The following is a 22,755-nucleotide window of genomic DNA, read 5'->3' as shown; positions in this document are numbered from 1 at the left end:
AGATGTTCGACCATTGCTGCGTTTGGCACGATTGCCATCTAAAAGTGGCTCAACAGATTTATGTCGGTTTATGGTTTTTCCAAATCACAACAAAGCGAGTTGCAACGATGACGGTCCGAAGCTGTGAAATGATGAGAAGTAGCGTTCTTCAGCTTTAAGTGAAGGGAGCTGAATGAAGGTCGAGCCTGCGGTGTGCGCCGACGCTGGAGGGCTGGTCCATGCCGGAGCCCCGGGAGTGGGCGAGCCGGGATAGGCTGGGAGTTTGGTCGGACGGAAGAACGGGCTGATTATTAAACTCCTGCCGGGATCCGAGCGGGCGAATGTTGAACAGGAAATCTGCCGGAGTGAAATCGGGAAGCCTCGCGTTTGTTGCCTTCGAGGGGATTTTACGCATCGGCGAATGACAAGTAACGACGCCGTGCAAACTTTCTCAGCCGGGTTTGATCGCTCGTAAAAGCCAAAAGGGAATTCTGTCTGTTTGGGTTGTTTTTCTTTCCTTTTGAATCGGGGGTGTGCAAGAAGAGGACCATGCCACGGCGCACGGTACAAGAAGTCACAGTGCAAGACGTCCAGAAGCGGAGAATTCCGAACAAACATTACGTAAGCTTCATTTAAACTCCACCAGCGGCGATTAACGGCCTGGTCTCATGTGAATTTTACCCTTCTCTCCCTCTTCCCGTCAGACAACGTGAAAACAAAGAGCGGATCAAATTCCATCCCTCAAAGTCGGTGGAAAGGAACAGCAAATAGCTACTCATGGTCTTAATTCCATGAAAACGGAAGAGCAAATAATGTAGAAAGTGAAGAAAGAGCATTGATCCGAGTTATTAGGCTTCATTGATTCTTCTTTTTGGCTTAGAGAGCTAATCAAGAGTGTTTTACAGTTAAGAAGGAGCACCTCAGGGTCTTTAATCTACTTAATAAGAAAAACATGGAAGCAAGAGTTGTTGTTTTTCTTCCCCCCAGTGTTATCACTTAAATTCAAGCTAATTTTCTTTGTGTGAATCCATCATCTGCTGTAGTCCAACATGAGTTCAGGGAGGTTCTAAAGACCCTGCAGAGCCACTAAGGAACCATAATTGAAGTCAAAGTTTGAATGGAAACAGTTTTGTGGCCCACAGGGGACCTGAGAAGGCAGCCGAGGTGGAGAGCCTGGCTGGGACAAAGACATGTCATTTTTCTTTGTTATTCATAAACCATGACAGATTTCTTCATTCTGCTCTGAAATAGAAGGATACATGTGAGGGAATATGACTGCAAATGTTTGTTTTTTTAAAAAAGACGTATGACATCATAAGCTGTGGAGGGCCAACCCCCGAGAGCCAAAGCAACGCTGGTGTTAACGCCGTGGACATGTTGTGGGCCTGCGGGTGCACGCTTGTATGGCCATTTGCATCCATCTGTGTGTGATATTATGGACCGGGCGATCTAGTTCAGCTGCGGGTGTTGGCGGTGAAGGACACAGAGTTCTCAAGGTCCCCGTGTCTCGTCCGTCTGTCCTTTGGCTCCGTGGTGTTTTGAGCCTTGTGCAGCCAGAGACGCCTTCTTTCTTCTGTTACCCTGTTGGGACGCATAAAAAAAGGTCCCTTCTATTCTCCTTTTTGACCAAAGATATCTACGCTCTTACAAGCCTTCATCCCCTTTTAGCGTAGCAGCTTCGATGCCCCTTGTAGATAGTGAGTAATGTCCTTAAAAACACACGTCATGTTTCCATCCCTGGCACTTGCTTTGAAGCAAGAACTTGTGGTTGAGCAGTTTAGCGTTAGCACTAGCCGAACGTTGAGTTTACTGGGGAGAAACACTCTGTTTTGAGTGAAAGCAGCCTCCCCGACGGCCTATAACAGTTGCTACATCCATATATCAACCCTAGTACCCTTAAAGACGCTTAGAGTCCAGGGAAGGTCTGGGAGTCAGGCCAGCAACGGTCAGCCAGCCAGACACGGCGAGTCACCAGGGAGTTTCCAGCCGCTCCATCTCCCCCTTCTTGTGCTTGAATTGCGTCTGTTGCTCCTAGACTGCGCTGAAGGGGCGAAAGGCTTTTGGAGGTTTTGTCTCATGGAGGAGTTGAATTAGCAATAAGCAACGGCAAAGTTGCAGCTTTCATTGAACCAAAATGAGACCAGTAATAAGCTATGAAAGGCGAGACGAGATGCGTGCCGCCTAAACTGCTTATCTGCGTCCTGTAGCAGCGGCCGATGGTCTTGATCGTATCTCATTCTCACGTGGTGACTCATGTTGTCAGACAACCCTGCTCTCTTTTGTTTTTGTCTCTATCCGTCAGTCAATCAATCACTCAATCAACCTTTATTAATACAGCATCTGTTACAATCCAAATGATATCTAGGCGCTTTACAGAATCCCAGGGCCTGACCCCTAACAAGCAACAATGGCGGGGGAAAAACGCCCCTATAAAAGGAAGAAACCTTGCCCAGGACCAGGCTCAGGGCTGGGCAGAGAGGGAGGAGAAGGGGGGAAGACAGGTAGAAGAGACAACAGGCATAGATCACGCAAATACGTTAAATAAAACAGGCTGTCAGTAAAAGGGTTGAGTGGGTCAGCGGGGTCAGAGGTCAGCAGGTCAGCGCGCAGCCATGAAGACCACAATACAAGTGTGGAGATTTGAACGGCTGTGGAATCATCCTGCTTCTTGTGTTCACCAGGTCTACATCATCAAAGTGTTCTGGAGTGATGGCAGCACAGAGGTCATCTACAGACGCTACAGCAAGTTCTTCGACCTGCAGGTGAGTTTGCTGGGGTCCCCCCGTCTTTAACCTTTCTCAGGAGATGGTTAAATACACTCGGAGAGGGAATGCTTCCTACGTCGTGGTTCACCTGTGCACCTATGTGACACTAGTATTTAAATTGTGTAGGATGAGCCTGAAAATGGCCCAGTAGCATCAACACCAGCGACCGCAAGTCGCTACCGCAAAAATGTCTGAATCATTTCCGAGCGTCACGTCGGAAAAGTGTGTTGCGCAAGAATCCCATGAGCATCCCTGTTTCTCTTCCTCTTTCAAAGGCAACAGATCGAGCCGTGTCTGGGCTCGGATAGCACAGACTCCAGAAAACCTGGGCTGGAAAATGCTTTTAATGAGCCCGTGGTCGATTTAGGCAAAGCTTAATGCCGACCCAAATTGGATTAAATTCCTTTTGATTGATTAGGAAGGCCCAAGCAAGAGCAATGAAATCTACATCAGAGCGCTCTGTAGAGATTCCTCTGAGTTGTAATGTGGCCTTGTTGCTATGGGAGGAGGAGCGTCCTGCCAATCTCTCTGTTCTGTATCGGATGCAGAGTCCGGTCTGATCGACAGACGGGACCAAGTTTCTGTGTTGGAATTAATCGTTGATTGGGCAAAATGCAGATCATCACATAGCATATCTGGGTAGTCAATGTCAACATTTACAGGCATGCAAAAAACCCAAATTGCCGGGTCAGTTCAATTAAATAAAATGCCCGGCTTGATTAAAATCAGCCCAGAGAACTCCAAGTCGGATTAACATCCCAAAATATCTCCGTGGCGAGTCGATTTATAAGAGCCCGTGGACGGTGAGCTAGCCTATGCGATCTGCGCATGCGCTAACTTTCCCTTTATGTTTCACTGACCTGAAAGCAAAGGCATCCCAGGTGCACGGTGCAGAAAATACTGACGCGTTAACTCGTCCTTCGCTGCTGTCGAATTAGCTGGGGCCGCTACCTCGCTGGCTAACTTCTTTATAGATTGTTGTGTTGTAACAGAAAAGGTCAAGCAGTGCGGCCCAAGAAAAATAATGTAGCACTCTAAAATCGACAGCTAGCGGGGCGGGTGGCGGCTTGACTCCACCAAAGACTACTGAAAAACTGCTTTGTAGACAAAAATGTCCGGTTGCATAAATAAATCACGTGTAGTTCACTTTAGATGTGCGTGTAAACGCACCATTATTATTAACTCTGTCACTGATCCAATCTAAGCCAGGCTTAATTACTTCTTAGCTTAAAGAAAGATGCTTGAAGAGCATGATCGAATTGCTCTGCTGAAAAATAATGATTCATTTCTTCAGTTCTGGTTTATATTCCTCCCAAAGAGGTTATCTTCAGCCTAGCTTGCATGGTAGCGATCTCTGATTTTTAGTGGGATAGCGCTGAATAAAATTCAACTGGTCTGTAGCTTCAGAGAGTGCACAGATCTTTCCTTTCTAGGAACTGGGTCATCGCCGTGACTTTTGTGATTTCATTTCCATGTAAGGGGGCTGTTTCCATCCTGCATAAATGGTGACAAAAAGGCTGTATAGCCACTTGGCTACAAGCTAACATGTGCAAATCACCACATGTTTGCAGGCATCCAGTGTAGGATCGAGTTTACATTGATTTGTTGTTCATCGGATGTCTTTAGACTCGCTTACAACATTACTGCAGCTAATATCTGTGGCGAATAATGAAAAGAATGAATGTCAGTTGTCATGTTGACATTTCCTGAGACAGTTTCAGGCTTACCCAGTTTATTAGCCGTTGGAGTTGCTTTATTTTAAATAAATAAGCCTTTTAATCAACCATTTATTGATGTTTGCAGGAGTTGCCAAATATCTTTCAGCTGAGCGGGGTTTCCTTTTAGAAATTTCCACTGACAGATGTCTTCCAGCTGGGGCCTGTGGATAATCCAACCACCTCTCTGATTACATTAAATCTGGGGTTCATTTAATTGACCTAAAAACTGAAACGTTGGCCTCTATTGCCATTGATGGAGGGGTTGAGTCCACAGAATAGACGTTAAGATGGCGATATCTCCATTTATATTGACCCTGTATTGAGTTAACAGGGCAAATATGCTAAATATACTGGCAAAATATCCAGTTAAACTGGCAAAGTGTGCCATTGAAATGGTAAAATATCCAGTTAAGTGTCCAGTTAAAGTCGTCCTTGTATGTTATCTGTGATGACTTAATGAAAGGGGCGGGAAGAAAAACAAGGTTTTCAGCATGAATGTTACAGCTTTTCACTGAGCGGCTGCTGCCAAAGACTGTTTAATGGGCCGAAGTGGCAGAATGTGTGTGATGTAGTATGCAAAAGACTCGATTTGTGGGGTTTTAATAGCAGCCTGCACGTTGTACAATCCAGCTATTACGAGATGGCTGCATAAATACACAGTTTCCAGATGGATTTACAGGTTTTAATATCCTGCAGCTTGCGTGCTGCAAACTGCTCTGTTGTTTCGTCAGCATCCCTTTGCCAATTTGCTCCAAATTAGCTGATAAAGTTCTCAGTTTCAGTCTGTAGATAATATTTGCAAAAGTTCCTCATGACCTCAAACATAGAGGCGTAGGATGCGAGCGCCGGGTTGTGAGGAGTGCCGCCGTGGTCGGTGACCTTTTAAACCGTGGCTGAACACAGACACAGCTGACCTTTTCCAAAGGCTAATCATGTGATTAAAGTGGAAATTGATGAGACAAATGCGTGTGACTTTCTTATATGGCTGTTTATGTCTTAATTGGAAAGAATTTGGTAAATAAAAATTGCTCGGTAATGGAGACATAAAACGCCTTTTCCGGTTCTGCCTGGTTACTCTATCAACAGGTGTGGCTCCTCTAAGCCCGTCCGCCTTTATGCCGACCCCACATGTCGCGTTCGCTGCCCTCAGACTGAAATGAGCTCAATAGCCTGGTGAGGTCCTGTGCAGTTGAGCAGTCTGTCCAAGGCCGCTGTACTTTGAATATGTGATGTCGTGTGTGTGATGTAAGCAGCACTTTCAGATCTTTACTCTCTCCAGATGCCTGTTTTTCTGAGTGGCTCTGATTACAGGCGGGGCGCGTGCTCGCTCACCGTCGAACACATGGCAACCATTACCGTGTGGGCGGGGACAGCGACTCCAGTCTTTTAAACATCTCTCTCTGTGCTGCGTCTTCCTTTTTTTGTTATTATTCCTCTTGTTGACACCGTAATTCTCTGCTCCAGGCTGACGCTGTTGTTTTGCACTGTCTGGCACCGTGTCCGTTCACCCATTTTGGCCTCCAAGAAGAAACCATTACCGCCGCGTATCATTTTTTTTCATACCTGTTTGATACCCGTAGTTTGTTTTCCTAGGCCAGATTACAGATTTGTTTAAACGTGGCACCTAGCTTCACGCTTCATAATGCCCAAATTGAAACACAGATGTGAGCAAAAGCTCTGTAAAGCAGTAATATGTTTGGGTTCCTGCACCACAAAAGACCCAGAGTTGTTTTGGACCATGTCTTGTATGCTGTGTTCCTTAATTCCACATCATAGATCCTCTTCAGATGGTTTCGAGGCAATGTTCGATTTTAGGTGAATTTTTAACTCTTAAATTGAAATACTTCCATTGGGAATGTTTATTCCTCTCGGCTTGAAGCCTCGTGTGGGCTCATGAATCAGATGGCACCACTCACATTCCAAGTATGCTTTGGATTTTAGTATTTTAGATTGTAAACCTACAGTAAACCTTTTAGCCACTGTTGCAGATTTAGAAGGTGACGCAGCGCTCAGATAACCGGAAGGAACAATGAAAATGTGCCTTAACATTCAAATACTCCATGGAAAGATGGAATATTTCATCAGTATAAGACCAAAAATGTATTTTTGAGCGGCAGTTAAAGATTTGACCGATTTCACGTTGCATCGCTTTTGATCAAAAGCAGAAGTTTTTAATATTTTAAAAACCTTTTTAAACGCTTATTTCCAGAAAGACACGTGGGAAGGCGGGAGGTGCGCTTCATGATCGGCGTGGCGGGCTGCCACACGTGCATAAATAACCGGGAAGCAATGAAACGCGAGGGTCCAGAATGATGAAGTTTCAGGAAAAATATGCTCGGCCAAAAGATCAGAAGCGGGGAAACGAAAAGCTGGTTTCAAAGACGGACGCGCGGTGCCACAGCTCGCTCTGTCTCTAAAATTGAAGGGGCAGAAATGTTCCACTCTGTCAGGGGTGCTCTGCACAGCGAGCAGCATAGGAAGGAGGGGAAAAAAACATGCCATATGTTCTGGTCGTCCATCGTCTCTGGCAGGATTTATTGGCCGAATTCCTCGAAGGAACTGCTGATTCGAAAGAGACAAAAAAATCCCCTCCGCCCTTGCTTGTCCTGTGTTTTTATGGATTTGTATGTGCGCATGTGAAAGCTGTGCATGCTAATAGGAAAACTGTGGCGTTTCAGATGGAATTGCTGGATAAATTCCCGGTGGAAGGAGGCCAGAAGGATCCGAAGCGGAGAATCATTCCGTTCCTCCCAGGTAAGAGTTAAACACATGTCTTGCCCCCCCTCTGCAGATATTAAACGCACGTGCACAAAAGGCAAATAAGGAAGGAAATCTCCCTTCTAACAATATCTGCCAATATTTGCAAATAAACAAGGAAAAGCTGGGAAATAGAAATGGAATAAATGAAATGGTGGAGATGTTGAGAGGGAGTGGGCTCCTTGGAGGTCTGGAACTCACTCACTCATACACACACGTGTATGCCCACAGAGACGAGAGAACAGCTATGTTAAGGGTTCTGTCTTCTGTCACCCCTGACAGTTTCAGCTGCGTCCTGCCACCTTGACACAGGAAGTATCGCAGTGCAAAGTGGCGCAGGAAGAAGCCAATGACCCTAATCCGATTAGAGACAGAAAGCACATTCTCTATCCGTTGCTGTTTCCAGTCAAAAGCGCCCTGGCACAGGAGAAACCTACACCTTCTCGTTTACATTAAACTACTTCCTGACTGAGTGAACACGAAAAAGTTCTCCTTGCTTTCGACATCGCCTTCCATCAGTGACCTTAGTTGTGTCCTTCTAGCATGTTTGATAGCCAGTGAGGTCATTTCTGGCAAGATTTGGACATTCTTTTACAGAGTGGAATCTTTTCTTGCTTGTTGTTTCATAGTTTCTGGAACATTTTCATTAAAACAAACGTTGTAATTCTGCAATTGTGTGTATTTATGGGCTGCTGCATTATTATTCCTAGATGGTGCTGTTATATGGGGCTTATTATAAGTGAGTATGAAAACAGTTATATGCACCTGTCTGAGGTGGATGCTAAGAAAAAAAGTCATAAAATTGTTAGTAAAAGTGTAAAAAAAAAAAAAAACCTTGTGCAAAATTCTGAAATGCAGGAATGTGGTTTGTGTGGAATGTGGATTGTTTGACTCTAAGCTGTTTTTACTTGTTTTCTATCTCCATATCAGCAGATCGCTTCTTCTGCATGGAGCCGCGTTTGCTTGCGGTCGATGTGATATTTCAAAAACACGTCCTGCTCTTGGTTTAGGAGGTCATCAGATGAAAAACAGAAAACACCCAAAAACAGCGGGACCTTGTAGCGATGCGTCTCGTCCAGGTCACGTTGGGCTCCTGCCTTCGGGCCAGAGCCAGAAGTGTTCTTGTCTTTCAGTTTTCGCTAGCTGAAGCCGTATTTCTTCTGTCCTTCTTTTACCATAGTGCCCTTGAAACCCAAGCAGAAGTCTTAAGTATCTAAACCATAAATCTGTAGAGGTTTTATCACTCGTGGGGGGGGGTGGACATTTTGACCTGACCCGATTTCAGTATTTTACAGTAGAGAGAGGCTGTTGCTGACATGTCCTCACTTTTTCCTCTGTGCCATTTGGCTCCAGGGTTTCTCGTCTGTTCCTCCCATTATCTCTGCAGAGCTCCAGTCAGGTTTGGTTTTGTTTCTTGTAGCGAGTCAAGTTTCGGTATTTGGAAAAGCCCATCTGTGCTTGTTTGGCACAATTGTGGTGCAGATCTGAGCACGAGGGTTTTAAACAGTTACCAATAACCTGATGCGGAACCTCAGACTTGGAGTTTGAGTCCAGAGCTGTCGTGTTAATGGAGGAAAACCAGGTTTTAGGATCGTGTCTGGAAATAGTGCATGTGAGTCAAAGTCAGGTTGGTCTTTGAGTATGAGCTCCAGCATGTGTTTTGTTGGAGACTGTAGAATATTCTCAGAATTGTCACTAACAAATGCTTAAATACTTTAAATGCCATCAGAAACCAAAGGGCAGAAATGAGCAGAGTTTGGACACAACACCCATCTTTGTCTTCCCTTTTCTGTCTCCTCTCCATTTAATGTCCCTGTTCTTTTAAAATAAAGTTGTTTGGTCCATCCTGACTCTGTTTAGCAGAAAGTTGCCCCCTGGTTTCACCATTTCCCTCCCTCCTCCTGCTACTCCTGCTCCTCCTGCTCCTCCCGCTCCTTCTCTGAAGGAGCTCTTTTCTCTCTGCAGCCATGCTTTGCCATGCATACAGAGTGGGCAGTGTTGAGTCAGGCCTTCTCTCCTGACCCCTGAGAGGTTTGGAAAACCATCAAGAAAGCTTTCTGTTTCAGGAGTCATGAGGGGAGGTGAAAAAGAGGGGGGCCGACAGAGGAAGAGAAGCATTCAGACGGTGAATTTAAGTCCTCTTTAACTTTCTCAAGCTGCCCCGAGCACGTGTCCAGCTTCAGATGCAGCCAGCGCTCTCACCGTTAGCTCGTCATTGTATCATTACGATAATGTGTCATGCATATTCACACATGCGCACATATATTTGTGTCATTTTTGTTACAACCTTGAAGGCTTTATGTGTCCGGGTGGTTTCAAAGCTCAGCAGCAACATCCTGTCAGTCAGATTCATGTTTCAACAAGCGCTTTAGGTACTCTCTAAATAAATACCATGGCTCCTCGATGGAGGTAAAGCGGCGGCAGCTTCCCTGAAATACCCCTTTTTTATGTGTCCAGGATGTTGTTTTTAGCCCCAAACTTCCTGGCAGGTATCGGTTTAGGTTGCAGCCAATTTTGTGGAGCTATTACAGAAACTTCAGTAGGAGGAGAAACTAAACACTGGATTCAGCCCCCTCCCAATTTAAGAAAAAATGTCAATGTTTTAATAGGCCCATTTCTAGCCATGTCTTGTTATTGTTATGGCGACCGCGCTTATCTGCATCTGTGGTTATTCATGCCTGGAGATAAGAGCGGTGGCATTTAAGTTGTCGTGCAGGCCTAATGAGCGGACCAAAATAATTTATGGATGACTTGAAAGGGCCAGTTATTCAGCCAGCTCATTGTGCTGTCAGTGTTATTGATGATGTTGCGGATGATGCCAAATTTGCAAAACTGCTCTTTTTTGGTTTTTGTAGGTGCTTAAATCCCTCACTTCTATTAGATCTCACTTATTGTTCATAGAACTCAACATCGGGAGAGGCTGGGTGGGTCTGATCCGCTTCCTGGTACCAGGCGACAGGTCTTTTAGGTCGCTCGGCTAAGGAGATTTTGTCTCCAGTGATGTTTAATAAAGCCTCTTTTCCCACCATTTGCATCACTTACCCAGGATTTTGGAAAAACTTGGTGCGTTCCCACCAAAATTACTGGGGGCAGTAACATTGCCCATATCCGCCGGCATTTTGAGGGGCAGTTACGCTGATTGGTTGAACAAACCTTCTGCCTTTATTTCATGTCTGCACACTTCCCATACTGGGACGCAAAAGTGATGGAAAAAAAGTTCAATAATTCCAAGAAGAGCTAATAAACTGAAGAGGGGAAAAAAAGTTCAAACATGGGAAGTGGACCTTTTTTATATTGCACTAGAGTTTCAATAAATATTCTCATAATTAACATTTTGACTTTTTTCCTCTCAATGTTTTGACAGTCTTGATCACATGACAAATGGAGCCGACGATGTGAAAGATGATGCATCTTCCTTTGCTAACATCTGTGTCTGTACTTCCAGGAAAGATCCTGTTCAGGAGGAGCCATATAGAGATGTGGCCATGAAGAGACTGGGACCAATCAACGAGTACTGCAGGGTGAGCCAGCGGAGTAACTCCAGCTGTGAAATCTCTTTATATCCGCCTTTGCCTTGTTGTGATCTGTGAAAGGCAGGGGGGGGAGCAAGTCCCTGCTGCATCTATCTTTGCAATAAGAGCGACATGAGTCACTGTTTTTCGGGATCAAACCGAGCCGCGTGACCAGCCTGACGTCTGGGAGATGTTGTTGTCGTCTAAACCGCCACTGTTTTTCCTGAGAGATTGCGCAACCTCCAAGTCTGTGGAGCTTCTGTGGTAACAGGTAACAACCCAGCTGAGGTTTCCTCTAAAGCAAAGTAGGCCAACAATGGATTTTTTTTTTCAAGGGGAAGGAAAATGTGGTCACTCAGTATGTCCCTGCCTAAGGCAGGTCATAAATGCCCTTCATTTATAGAAAATGGCTCATGCGTGACCCTTGTATATAGAAACAAGCCACAATAGAATAGATGGATTCTTGGCTGAAAGAATCTTAACCACAAGAGGAGGGGGGTGGTCGTTGCAGTTTAATTTGAGTCAATAGCTGAAGCAATGTTTCCTGGGCTTTATCAGCAGTGAGTTACACCCACTGGCAGATAAATACCATCTTGGTGGATGTAGTTTTGTGGCAAATGTCAAAGTTGTCCCGAGTGCAAAAAGCATGGATACTTGCTGAGCTTGCTCCAGTCAGCACATCCACAGCCGCCTGTGGCCCCTGTTTTTCTTCGGTTTTACAGGCTTGGCTTCAGGGCCTCCGCATCATACCCACCCCCATCTGTCTCCCAGCTAAAGGAAATTTTGAGGATGTTTTTGCAACTTAGTCGTGTCTTCTTGTACTTCTGGCTGTTACTTTATTACTTATCTGGGCATCATTAGTGTCTGATGAGTCTTATAAGTAGTTGAGACAGAAGAGAGTTTTAAGAAACAATGTTGAGGGCAGAAGGCGGGGTGGTGGTGTTGTCTGGGGTTAAAGGAATGTACAGCTGGGTTAGGCAACATCTTTAAGCACTTAATGTGAAAAATAGGAGTTTTGAGGGAGGACTGTATTGTGTGTTTTTTTTTTTTCCTTTGAACGTCAATGGGTGTGCATATCTTCTCTCAGCATTGGAACATCTACAGCTTTACCTAGGAAAGAAAAGTCTGATGAATGAGCAAGAATTACAACAAAACCAGGCCCAAACATGTTGGGGGGGGCACCCACAAAGTGTCATTTAAACAGAATGTAATGATGCACATTACTCGATTTAGTTTGAAAACACATTTTTCCAGATCCAGAGCTGGATAATGTACATAGAACTGCTTTCATTGGCTTAAAAACAGCTTTTTCCTCGTTCAGAATGAACATTATTATGCAGTTGTTGTGATACAACCAGTACAATGTCAGTGCCTTTTGAGGAAATCTGTCTTTAAAGTTTTGGCTTGTTTTTAAATTCATGTCTACATCACATCAGATGAGTTGAAAGACTGGAAAATGACCGGAATGCCGCAACTAAGTTGGGTGGAATCTTTCCCGGTTTGTTTGTTTTTCCAGGTTAATCGGTAACAGGTGACATGCCTGTTCAGATAGAAGGCAACTCTTGGGAAAGGTAATGAGTATTGAGAAAAGAACCCAACAGTTTTCTGTTATACACAGTTTGGAAGACATAAATTAAACCATCGACAGTCCGGAACTCCATCCGCTCTGCTCCATCCAAGCACTCTGCCGCTCAGGCCATTTAACGATGAATCCGGGTTTGGAAGTGCCTACTTTGTATTTTGGGAAATGTTAAAACATGTTAGTGTAAACCTAAAAGTGCTGTTTTCATCCACCCAGGTAGCGTTTATGTCGACAAGGTGAAACTGCTTTTTCTGCAGGAAGAGCTGAGTCAGGCCTTGTGGTCTGCAGCTGACACTTTAGCCCAACTTGGAATTTCCCAGGTTGTAAAGTTCTGGATTTCTTCACGTCAGGAAAGACAGTCGAGCAACAAAGACAGGAAGAAAAGAAACAAATTCTTGCTCATCTATTGAGAGACTGCTGACTCAGGATGAATAGAATCTCCACAGTGTCGAAGGAACTATTTTGTGGTTTTGGGTTCTCGGGCTCTGAGTCAGTCCAGAAGCTCCTGGAGGTCACAGAATCGCACCTGTAGCTCAGTAACGTCCATTGTCCATGTTTTTTTTATCTAAATGCATGTGGCCACAAAGCAACAGGCTGACACAATTAAGTTAATGCTGCCTGCTGTAACGAACCCTCATAAAGTCCATTTGCTGCAATATGCCTTATGGCTCCCTCCCTCCCCCCTGGTCTCCTCCCTGGGGAGAATGCTAATGAGTCGAGGGGCCACAGACGTAGACGAGGAGAATAAATCTACAGAGACCATGGTTTGTTTGCTAACGCATCGTGGCCTTAGCAGTGGCAGTGGGGAAGCAGGAGTTGGGCGAGAGCCACTGACTTGATGTTGACTGTTTGGTTTTTTTAAAGAAATCCCAGTCCTCCTTTATCAGTGTCAGCTGTTGGCATAAATATGACAGAGCAAGTGTATCACACGGGACAAGGGCACCTTGGTTGTCCCTTGAGCTTCCATTCCATAATTGTTGGCCCGTACGATGAATTTCAGAGACTGGGAAAGGTAGGCTGAGACTCTGCTCCTTCAAATGACTGAAGTGGAACACTTAGCAGTATTAAAATCAGTGGTAGAGGCCAGCGGAGGAGGCTTGATAGATGGCGTTGAGCTTTTGCTGCCAGCCTAAGAAACCTGAGCGAGCTCCCTTAGCTGTTAAAGTGTGAATCACTGCTGGGTCGATGGCTCGGGATCATCAGGCTCTTCGGGATTTGTGTTTTTAGTGTTTGAAAGGGTAAAAGCGGACAAAGAGTATTTCGGAATAAAAGAAGGCCCAGAGGAGAGGCGTGTTTGTGATAGAGGGCGATCGCAGCGGTAGAGCCGAAGAGGAACGCGCCTATTTGTCTTCGTGTCAGGATTCGTTTTGCCGCCGCCGCTGATTCTCCACAGACGAGCGCGCTCAGAAAGAAAAGCCGGCAAGGCGGATCAATGAACTGTGCTCAGAACCAGAGAGGACAGCAAACGGCTCTGCCTAATCTCGTGCTTCTGTTAAACCCCCTTCTGATGAAAAGTCACACTTTTGGCATTCTCAGCATGACTATGGGTTCACGTCTTGACCCAAATAAGCAGCCATTTCACAAATCCACCCCTGGATTTTTTTAGTTTTTTAAGTGACCCTGACAGAGGAGGTAAGCACCAGCAGCAGGTGAAGGGCAAAGCCGTGCAAATACAAAGTAAAATGGATTTTTATGTTTGTAAATAGCACACTAGGAAGCAAGCCGATGACTGTGCATAAAAGTAGTTCTGTGCCTTTTGGATGCCTTCGGTCCTCTTAAGTATAGTATGTAGTAATTGCTTCTTCTTGCGGCCCAGACACTCATGGAACACTATATTTAACCTCTGGCTGACTTCTCCTGTGTAGAGAGCAGGCTGCATGTGGGCGGGAGTGCATTTACCTAAGATTCCTGCTCTCTTTTGTCTGCCCACAGGCCCTCATTCAGCTGCCGGTCTACATCTCCCAGTGTGAGGAGGTCAGAGTGTTCTTTGAGACCAGACCTGAAGACCTTAACCCACCCAAGGAGTAAGTACAGAACGAACAAAGAGACTAAAAACTCCCCACACTCAGATACAAAGGCAGACAAACGTCATTCTTCCTGTGAATGATGTCATGCTGCGTTATATCCTGCCACCAACTGAAGCTGCCTCGCAGGAATGAACATTGATCGTGCCTTTTAATAGATATGCTGTCCCTGCACGGCCTCCTGTCATGTTAGACGGAGCAAAACTCATGCGATGGAGTCCTTTTTGATTCGGCTGCAGTTCACTTCTGCAACCGGAGTTGATCTGAAAGCGTGCGAGCCTGCTCTGCAGAGCTCATTCGACACATTCTCGCATAACGGTTGCCAAAGTGCGCTCAAGCCGAGACATTAGTGAGCCGGGGACGCCACACACAGGCAAGTGCCGACAGACGCAGGTTCACAAGGGTCGCTGGACACAGACGTGTTGCGATTTAAGGTTATCAACACCTTGGAGGATATGGTCGGCTGCTTTTATAGTCCATGAGATGGCGTTGCTTACGCAGCAACTGCCGGCTGATTTAGCACTTATTCCCTGTCATCAAGTACCTAAGTGTGGAATTGGGAGTTTAAGAAGGTGTTTAAGTTGGCAGGAAATTGGGTTAAGTCCCAAAAATCAAACACACCTTCAATGATGCATCATTTTTTAAAAAGTGTTGACGTTGCCTACTTCAGTGATTCTCTGGTTTGCAGCCTGACATTTTAATAAGTTTTACTAAGCTTCTCTAGCCTGTTGTAATTACACCAAAATGTTCTGACTGCCATTATGCATTGTAATAAAGTGTCCAATTGCACCTCACACCTGATCTAAAAACACAAGTGCACATAGGGAAACAAAGAGGTGAAACTCTCACTGGTATAGATGACTAGAAGAGAGACCTTGGTTGGTGTTCAGGGCTATTATTATTATTATTATTATTATATTATTATTATTATTTATTATTATTATTATTATTATTATATTATTATTATATTATTATTATTATTATTATTATTATTATTATTATTATTCTGCCAGTGCAGCCTGGTGTTTGGCTGACAGCGGAGCTGGTGCACAGACAGAGCAGCCGCTGCGGAACGGGATTTATCACAGCCTGTAAATCTTCTGCACTGAGGGGCATTTAGAGTGACAACAGAGTAAAGGAGGTAAGACAAGAGAAGGAAGCGGAGGACAGGCAGTGAAAAACCAGCAAAGGGAAGGGGTTCGCCGAAAAGAGGAAGCAAAGGAAATGGAGTCACACTGTCAAGGGGAATACACATAAACATGCTTTGAAATATTGCACAATTGGTTTTACACATTTGAGACAGCTACTTAATGTCCTATTTAATTGGCTTTATGAAGATAATGACTCCCAAAGAGAAAAGAACCAGTATGCACATAATCATCCCCTAAATTATTAGTGTTTTTTTTGGCCTGGCTATGGATCTCTTTTCATTGTGCACACATAGGTATCCCCTGAGTAAAGATTTACAGAGACTCTGCAATTAACACATTTGTCAACAGGCGGAGGTTGCTAATCAATAATCGAGCTCGAGTAAAGATGGGGAGCTGGAAAAAGGCAGCTGACATAGTAAGAAGATGATGACTGAGGAGGAATGAGCGAGCGAGGGGAGGTGGGGGGGAATGCTGAACATTAGCTTTGACATTTCAGGGTGTCTGGACATTGAATTATCTCCAGACTACTGCTGTGGAGTGATGGTCTATTCATCTGGCTAATGATAGAAGCAGCCACGGCAGATGCTTCGCCAAATTTGACAAAGCAGATTTTAGTGTCGAGCTGCTCACATTGATCCTGGCTGGAAGAGGCAAACAGTTCTTGTAATACCAAACATATATAATATTTAAAAGTTTTGGGTATGTAGCATATTTCCTGTGTAACAGCGAATCATTACACCGAATTGCCACAATTATGATTTATCAATCCACTGTGGTGACATTTTTTCCTCCTTTGCAACAGGGAACCCATAACGAAGAAGAAAACAGGTAAGAAGTCATTTTTTTTCATATTGATTTAAATGATTTTATTATTTAACAAAAAACAGTAGTGTAAAATGTAGCATTAGCCCCACCCAGTGGCCAAAACCCTTCACTTCATGTGTTTGCGTCCTGGACGATGACACGTAAATTCGTGTCTCGCCTCGAATTAAATTTTATTGCACATGTAGCAGTAACATCTCTTGTTACAACTATCTTGCCCCCCATTCACTTCATTTTCTTCAATTAAATCCATGCCATTTTAATTTTCCTGTCCATCAGGGATTGTGGATCGAGCGACTACTTTCCTAAAGCGAGGTAGTAAACACTTGGTTGTGCTGTGTGTGTTAACCGGTGGGTTGCTAGTGGTGTTTTCTCCCTATTCTCCCCCACCTAGTCGTGGCAAGTGGAAGGTGGGCTGGCGGCTTTGGGCTTGCATTGGTTCTGTAAAAGCAGGGATGTGTTGGGACAGAGCAGAATTATGCAGAATGCAGGTTTGCTTGTTGCATTAGTTAATGCTCCAAATCCAAATATCTGCAGTAATTGGACTTCTGCGATCCAAACTCACACTGGAATACTTTTTAAAATGCAGTATTGCTTCGAGGAGAGATTTTAATACTTATAATCAAATCACTTATTGTCTGTTTCCCGAGATCTGCATTCCCGAGTCCAGTTAAACAAACAACCTTTGTGTATCTGCATGACATCACCAAATTTCTGCACTAACTAGTTAATTACAACGAGCTATGCGCTAAATATTACTTGTTTTTAAACAATCTGTGCAAATAAATCATGTGGTCGGCATTATCAATGTACCAGTGGGCTCTCGAGTTTTTGTTTGATGCTCCCCGGTGGAGGGTTTTCATGGTGCTGGTTTGCTTCTGTGTGAAGATTTTTTTTAAAAAAGAACAGCTACTTAACTGATATCACTCTGCACATGTTTTAAATCCCTGCCCGTCACTTTAAACTCTTAGTATCTGCCTACGTTCCTGTCACTTACATTCTCATCATCTCTTTAATCATCCTTCACCTCATCCAAATCATGTCGGGATAAAGTTTCCATACTGGGGATAAGTCTCCTCTATAAAGAAATCAATTTACAACTAAACTGTTGTGACCTCGGATGTAGAACCTGAGGAAGAATTCTGTCAATTTTAAGTAAATTTCAAATCTAATTTCACATAACATTTTAACATTTTTATAGGCCGTTTTACTGAAAACCACAATTGGAACGATAAGTGGAGGCTTATTTCATTGAGATTTTATCCTTTCACTGGCTAATGAGCGGAAGAGGAGAAATGGGCAAAAATGAACCTCTTTTTGGGTTTAATTCCCTTTGACAGGAGACTCTTCTGCAGCTGATGCTCTTTTCCTGGACCAGTATGTGGCAGTCACAGACTATGAGAAGCAGGAGAGCTCTGAGATCAGTCTGCATGTGGGACAAGTGGTGGAGGTCATTGAAAAAAACGAGTCGGGTATGTTGAATGAGGCCTTTACAGGACGTACATTGCACCATGCTTTAACCGTGATAAGTCCCGTTCCTATTTTAATCCATCCCAAATCCATGAAATTGTAAATTTTCTGCCCTTTTCAGAACACTATTTTTCTATTAAATGCAGCAGATTTGACAGCAGCGAGATGATTTGCGCTCCCTTATGTGTTTTGCTTCTTTTAGGCTGGTGGTTTGTTAGCTCAGAAGATGCCCAGGGCTGGGTTCCTGCGACCTGCCTCGAAGCGCAGACACAGGATGACCCGGATGAATTCACCTTTCCAGGCGGAGAAGGTAAACTCCCAATATTCCAGTAGAATTTGCTCTGTGACTGTATTGTTGCAGTAGTGACACATTGAGAAATCTGTTAACAATCTAAGTAGTGTCATAAGCATAATGGCAGAGGTAGTATTACCATCATGTTAAGAGTGATCATTAACTCTTTGGACTCTAATTAACCACAAACTAATAAGCCGTTATTTTTATTTTGGTAATTTAAAAAAATTTTTTTTAAGAATGCTTTAATTCAGGATGAAAACACATCATCCAAATGGCTTATGTCATCTCTACTTCCTATTTTGCCGCTTTAACTGTTCTGGGATGTCAAGTGCCTCGCAGATTCTGGTCATTGCCGAGGCACGTGGGCCGCCGCAGAACTTTAGGGGATCTGTTCAGCACAGGCTTTGGGCAAGGTGGAGCGCACGCCTCTCTTCTTCCCCCTATTTCTGAATGCGTATACGCATGCCTGCATGTCTGTCCGAACACACAGAGCGGATCCACCACTGCATGTGTGTGTGTGTGTGTGTGTGTGTGTGGCGCGCGTGTGTTGTGTGTGGTGTGTGTGGTGTGTGTGTTGTGTGGGTGTGTGTGCATGCAATATTTGCTGCATGTGAATTTGTGTGTAAATGTTAACTGTTCCGTGAATTAGCTGTACAAGTGTCATCTCTGTTATCTGATCTGTACGATCATAGTATTGTCTGTTTTAGTAGAGTAAAAATAATGTGTGTCTTGGTTTAGTTTGTTTAGGACTGCGTGTTTAACCTGTTGCACTTGTGTGTATCTTGCATTTCTTCACTCCACAACACACTCCCCAAGCCCTGCCCCGTGTTCTTTGAGGATTCCAGATGAGTGTATAAACCAGAACTTTAGAACTTGAGCTGAACATTCCAAACTGTTTCGTTAGACAGTTTGTCTCCCCAGCTTATCGGCTGTTTGTCGCTGTGCCGGCTCAGGGACAGATGTTGTGTTTTCATCACAGCCAAGTTTGGGTTTTTTTCTTACTTGCAGAAGAGAACTACTCTGTGATTTACCCGTACTCGGCCAGGGACGAAGACGAGATTGACCTGGAGAGAGGCATGATCGTCGAAGTGATCCAGAAGAACCTGGAGGGCTGGTGGAAGATCAGGTACAAATGTTCATTACAGTACATTCATTCATTACAGAAATAAAACAAAGATTTTGAAAGGCTCGTTGAACTGCAGAAGATCTAAGGTCTATTATTAGCACGGGGGTGTCTGAAGCCACGCCACCGCTCCTCTGCTCAGGTCCCACGGTAGAGAGGGCTGGGCCCCAGCCTCCTACCTGAAGAAGGCTGACATCCAGAGCCCAAAACTCTCAGCTGGTGCTGCAGCGCACGCCAGCACCAACGACCTAGATGGAGCTTCCAGACACAACATGCAGAACAACGCGGTCAAAGAGAACCGAGACAACAGCCACAAGGAGAACAGACTGTCATTTCTTTCTGAGAACAAAAGTATTTCACTTCCTCCTTGCTTGCTTTCAACAGCTAATGACACATTTATACCCACCTCCAACTACTATAACATTCTTAATGTGGTTTTCTTCCAGGAGTCGGGTCAAGACACAGACCACCTCCACGTAGAGATCTAACTATTGTAATTCTTTTTTAAATTATTCAAAGAGTGACCTCCACGGTTCACCGAGTTGACCTGTAACCTTTCCTCTTCTCTGTAGCCACGTGGTACAAACCTACCCAAGCCACCGGTTCCGCCACAGGTTGAGGAGGAGTTTTACACCATAGCGGATTTCCAGACAACCATTCCTGATGGGATCAGCTTCCAAGCAGGAGTCAAGGTTGAGGTATGTCAGAAGGCGAGGCTGTTTGTTTTGGCTGGATGAATCTTTGTGTGCTGATGTAAATGACTGTTTTATCAGGTGATTGAGAAGAATGCAAGTGGATGGTGGTACATCCAGATAGATGACAAAGAGGGCTGGGCCCCCGTCACTTTTATTGACAAGTACAAGAAGACCAGTAACGCCATCCGCCCTAATTTCCTCGCTCCTCTTCCCAACGAGATGGAAAAGCTCAAACTGGACGATGGCGGTTCCGCAAACGCTTCAGGCACGGACGACAACTGGTCCAAACCGTTACCAGATGAGCCGAACACGACCTCCGAGTCCTGTCCTCGGCCTAAACTTAGAGATTGGAAAGCTGGTTCCGGGAGGGTGGGTTCTGGGCCGTTACCTCCGGCTCCAACTGCTCCGCCTGCTGAGGAGAAACCTGCTCTTCCGCCTCGACGGGAGTCCATTAACAAAAGTTTCGAGTTGGAGATAGCTGAGAAACACAGACCGGACCATTCCAAACCATTACCCCCCAAACCCCCTGCGCCCGGTGTCATCGTGCCACTGGTGGCACCAAAGGCGGCCCCACTCAAACCAGACAAACCACCAGAGGCCAAGAAGGAAGACAAGAGCAAGCCGCTTCACCTTCGCAACGAGATGGGTCTAGAGTGTGGCCACAAGGTCTCTGCCAAAGAGGTGAAAAAGTGCAACCTGAAACCTGTGCCTAAACAACCGCCCAAACCCAAAGCGGATCCCCCAGAGGAGAAACCAGAAGTGGCCGGCCCGGCTGTGTTCATGAAGCCGAAGCCTGTGATCAGACCTAAACCTGTTCCAGCAGCCAAACCGGATCCTCCTGCAGAGAACAAGCTGGACATCACCAACCTGAGAAGCAAGCTGAGGCCCCCTAAGCCTGCAGACGTCAACTCTGACGGCTCCCCAGCGCTCAACAGTCCGGCCTGTAGCAGTACCCCGATCCTGAATAACGGGAAGCCTTCAGATGACCCAAAACTGCCCTCCAAACACATAAACGGTTTGAACCAGGAGAGTCCGTCCCCTCCCACAAAACCAGCCGTGCCATCACCCAAGGAACCTCCTCAGAGGCCCCCGATCATGGTTCCAAAGAGACCTCCTCCGCCAAGGAATCCATCCAGCCCAACTGACGTCAAACCTTTAAAAGAAGCCCTGGATGCCCCCAAGATGGCTCCACCTCAACTCAACCGGCCACCTCCCCCGAAGCCCAAAGGGTTCCTTCCGACGAACAAGGAGAAAGAGGAGCCCAAGGTGGGCAAAGTCTCAGTTGTCCCAAAGCCCCTGGCGAAGAGCGAGAAGCCCTGCCCCCCCAGCGACAAGCTGCCCCCATTACTGAAGGAAGCCAGCAGAGATGAGCTGTATTTGGCCGTGGCAGACTTTGAGGGGGACGACAACACCTCCGGCTTCAAGGTGGGGACGCTGTTCGAGGTTCTGGAGAAGAACGGCAGCGGCTGGTGGTTCTGTAAAAATGTACGAGAGGAAGTCGAGGGCTGGATCCCATCGAATTACCTCAGCAAAAAGCCTTAGTGATGTCGGGGGGGGGTCATACAAATACATTTAACCAACAGTTGAAACAGTATATCACCCTTTTGTAGTATTAGTGTCTTTTTATTGCATTGTTTTTTTTCTTTAAAGAGGTACCACCCTCATCTAATACGCTTCAAAAAACTGTCTACCTGAACCAGCAATAGGTCATGACGTTTTACTCAAACTCTGGAAATGCTCGGTCACATGACTAACGGCCCACCCAAGCCTTCTATAACACAGTGCCTCCACTTTATATATGCAAAGTGCTTCATATTCAGGATGCAACTGTAGGCAGAGTTGTTGGAATTAAACCAAAATGAGCATTAGGCACAGATGCTAGGCTATTAGTACTAACAGAGTAGAAGTACTGGTACTGGTTAACACTATTGCCACGCTTTCATTGTGGGCTGATAGTAATTTAACAGTTGTGCACTATTTTTTTAAAGTCATTTCAGGAGCATTTTTCTCTGACGTAGGGGCAGGAATGCGATGTTACATTTATTTTAGTTGGCTTTTATTGCCAGTGTTACAAAGATCAAGGAAAGTAACATTTAAAAGAAACAAAAAAAGCCAGTCCGCATGGATCTGTGCAATGGTTTACAGTATTTTAAGTGTACAGTGTGTTCTAAACTGAAATATTTGTGCTCAAATAACAGCAACATATGACCAGTGTATAAAAAAAATAAAGTTTTACATGAATGCTTGACTGGTCTCAAGCATGGTCAGTAGAGCAGATTATTTTTATTGTATAGAAATGGGAAGCATGTCTTCGCTGTTGTCACTTTTTAGTTGATGGCCCATCCTATTTGGCAGAAAGTGTCACTAATTAGACAAGCGATTTAAGAATGGCCGTGGCGTGAACGTGCGCCTTTAGACAAGGCTTTAAGCTGTGACAGTGATGCAGATCTGCTTTTAGTCGCTACCTTATTCACCCCTGCCCCAGCAGAAACTGCAATAACCACGTAGAACTAAAGTGTTAAACCATCAGAACCAGAGGCAGAGGGAGGAACGGGCCGGACGGCGTCCCTTTAGGTGTCTTGGTCTCATTATTTACTGTTTTCTATGTATTTTTCATTACAGTGAGTCAGCTGTTGTGTCAATAAAGGGGGGATCATTTCAATTCTGGGTCTTTTGTCTTTGTTTTAATCATTTTCTTTTCCGTGATTAAATCATGCCTGTGTTTTCTGAGGAGGTTAGCTCGTCCAAAGAACTTTGGTAGAAAAGCAAAGTTCTTTAGATACTCAAAGTAAACTACCGGTATGTACTGAAGCAGCAATGCTTGTAAATATATTTTTTACATTGACAAAATATCTAATTTTA

The 22,755-nt window shown here is 44.9% G+C and overlaps 1 protein-coding gene across 1 annotated transcript; it reads left to right on the top strand.

The window, feature by feature from the left end:
* Positions 1 to 13: 13 nt before the first annotated feature.
* Positions 14 to 22,555, top strand: sh3pxd2b (SH3 and PX domains 2B). Its single transcript, XM_057053601.1, is given in 16 exon segments — positions 14 to 600; positions 2,661 to 2,741; positions 7,141 to 7,216; positions 10,665 to 10,688; positions 10,691 to 10,740; positions 14,246 to 14,337; positions 16,291 to 16,316; positions 16,590 to 16,625; positions 17,651 to 17,782; positions 17,983 to 18,090; positions 18,405 to 18,488; positions 19,084 to 19,201; positions 19,341 to 19,549; positions 19,645 to 19,691; positions 19,771 to 19,896; positions 19,972 to 22,555. Coding segments are annotated over 16 exon segments (2,745 nt in total). The 5' UTR covers positions 14 to 528; the 3' UTR covers positions 21,436 to 22,555.
* The last annotated feature ends 200 nt before the right edge of the window (positions 22,556 to 22,755 follow it).

The sequence above is a fragment of the Takifugu flavidus genome, chromosome 14 (genome assembly GCF_003711565.1).
Source record: "Takifugu flavidus isolate HTHZ2018 chromosome 14, ASM371156v2, whole genome shotgun sequence".
Lineage (NCBI taxonomy): Eukaryota > Metazoa > Chordata > Actinopteri > Tetraodontiformes > Tetraodontidae > Takifugu > Takifugu flavidus.
The sequence above is the reverse complement of the archived record's forward strand: the minus strand, read 5'-3'. Positions and strand labels throughout refer to the sequence as shown.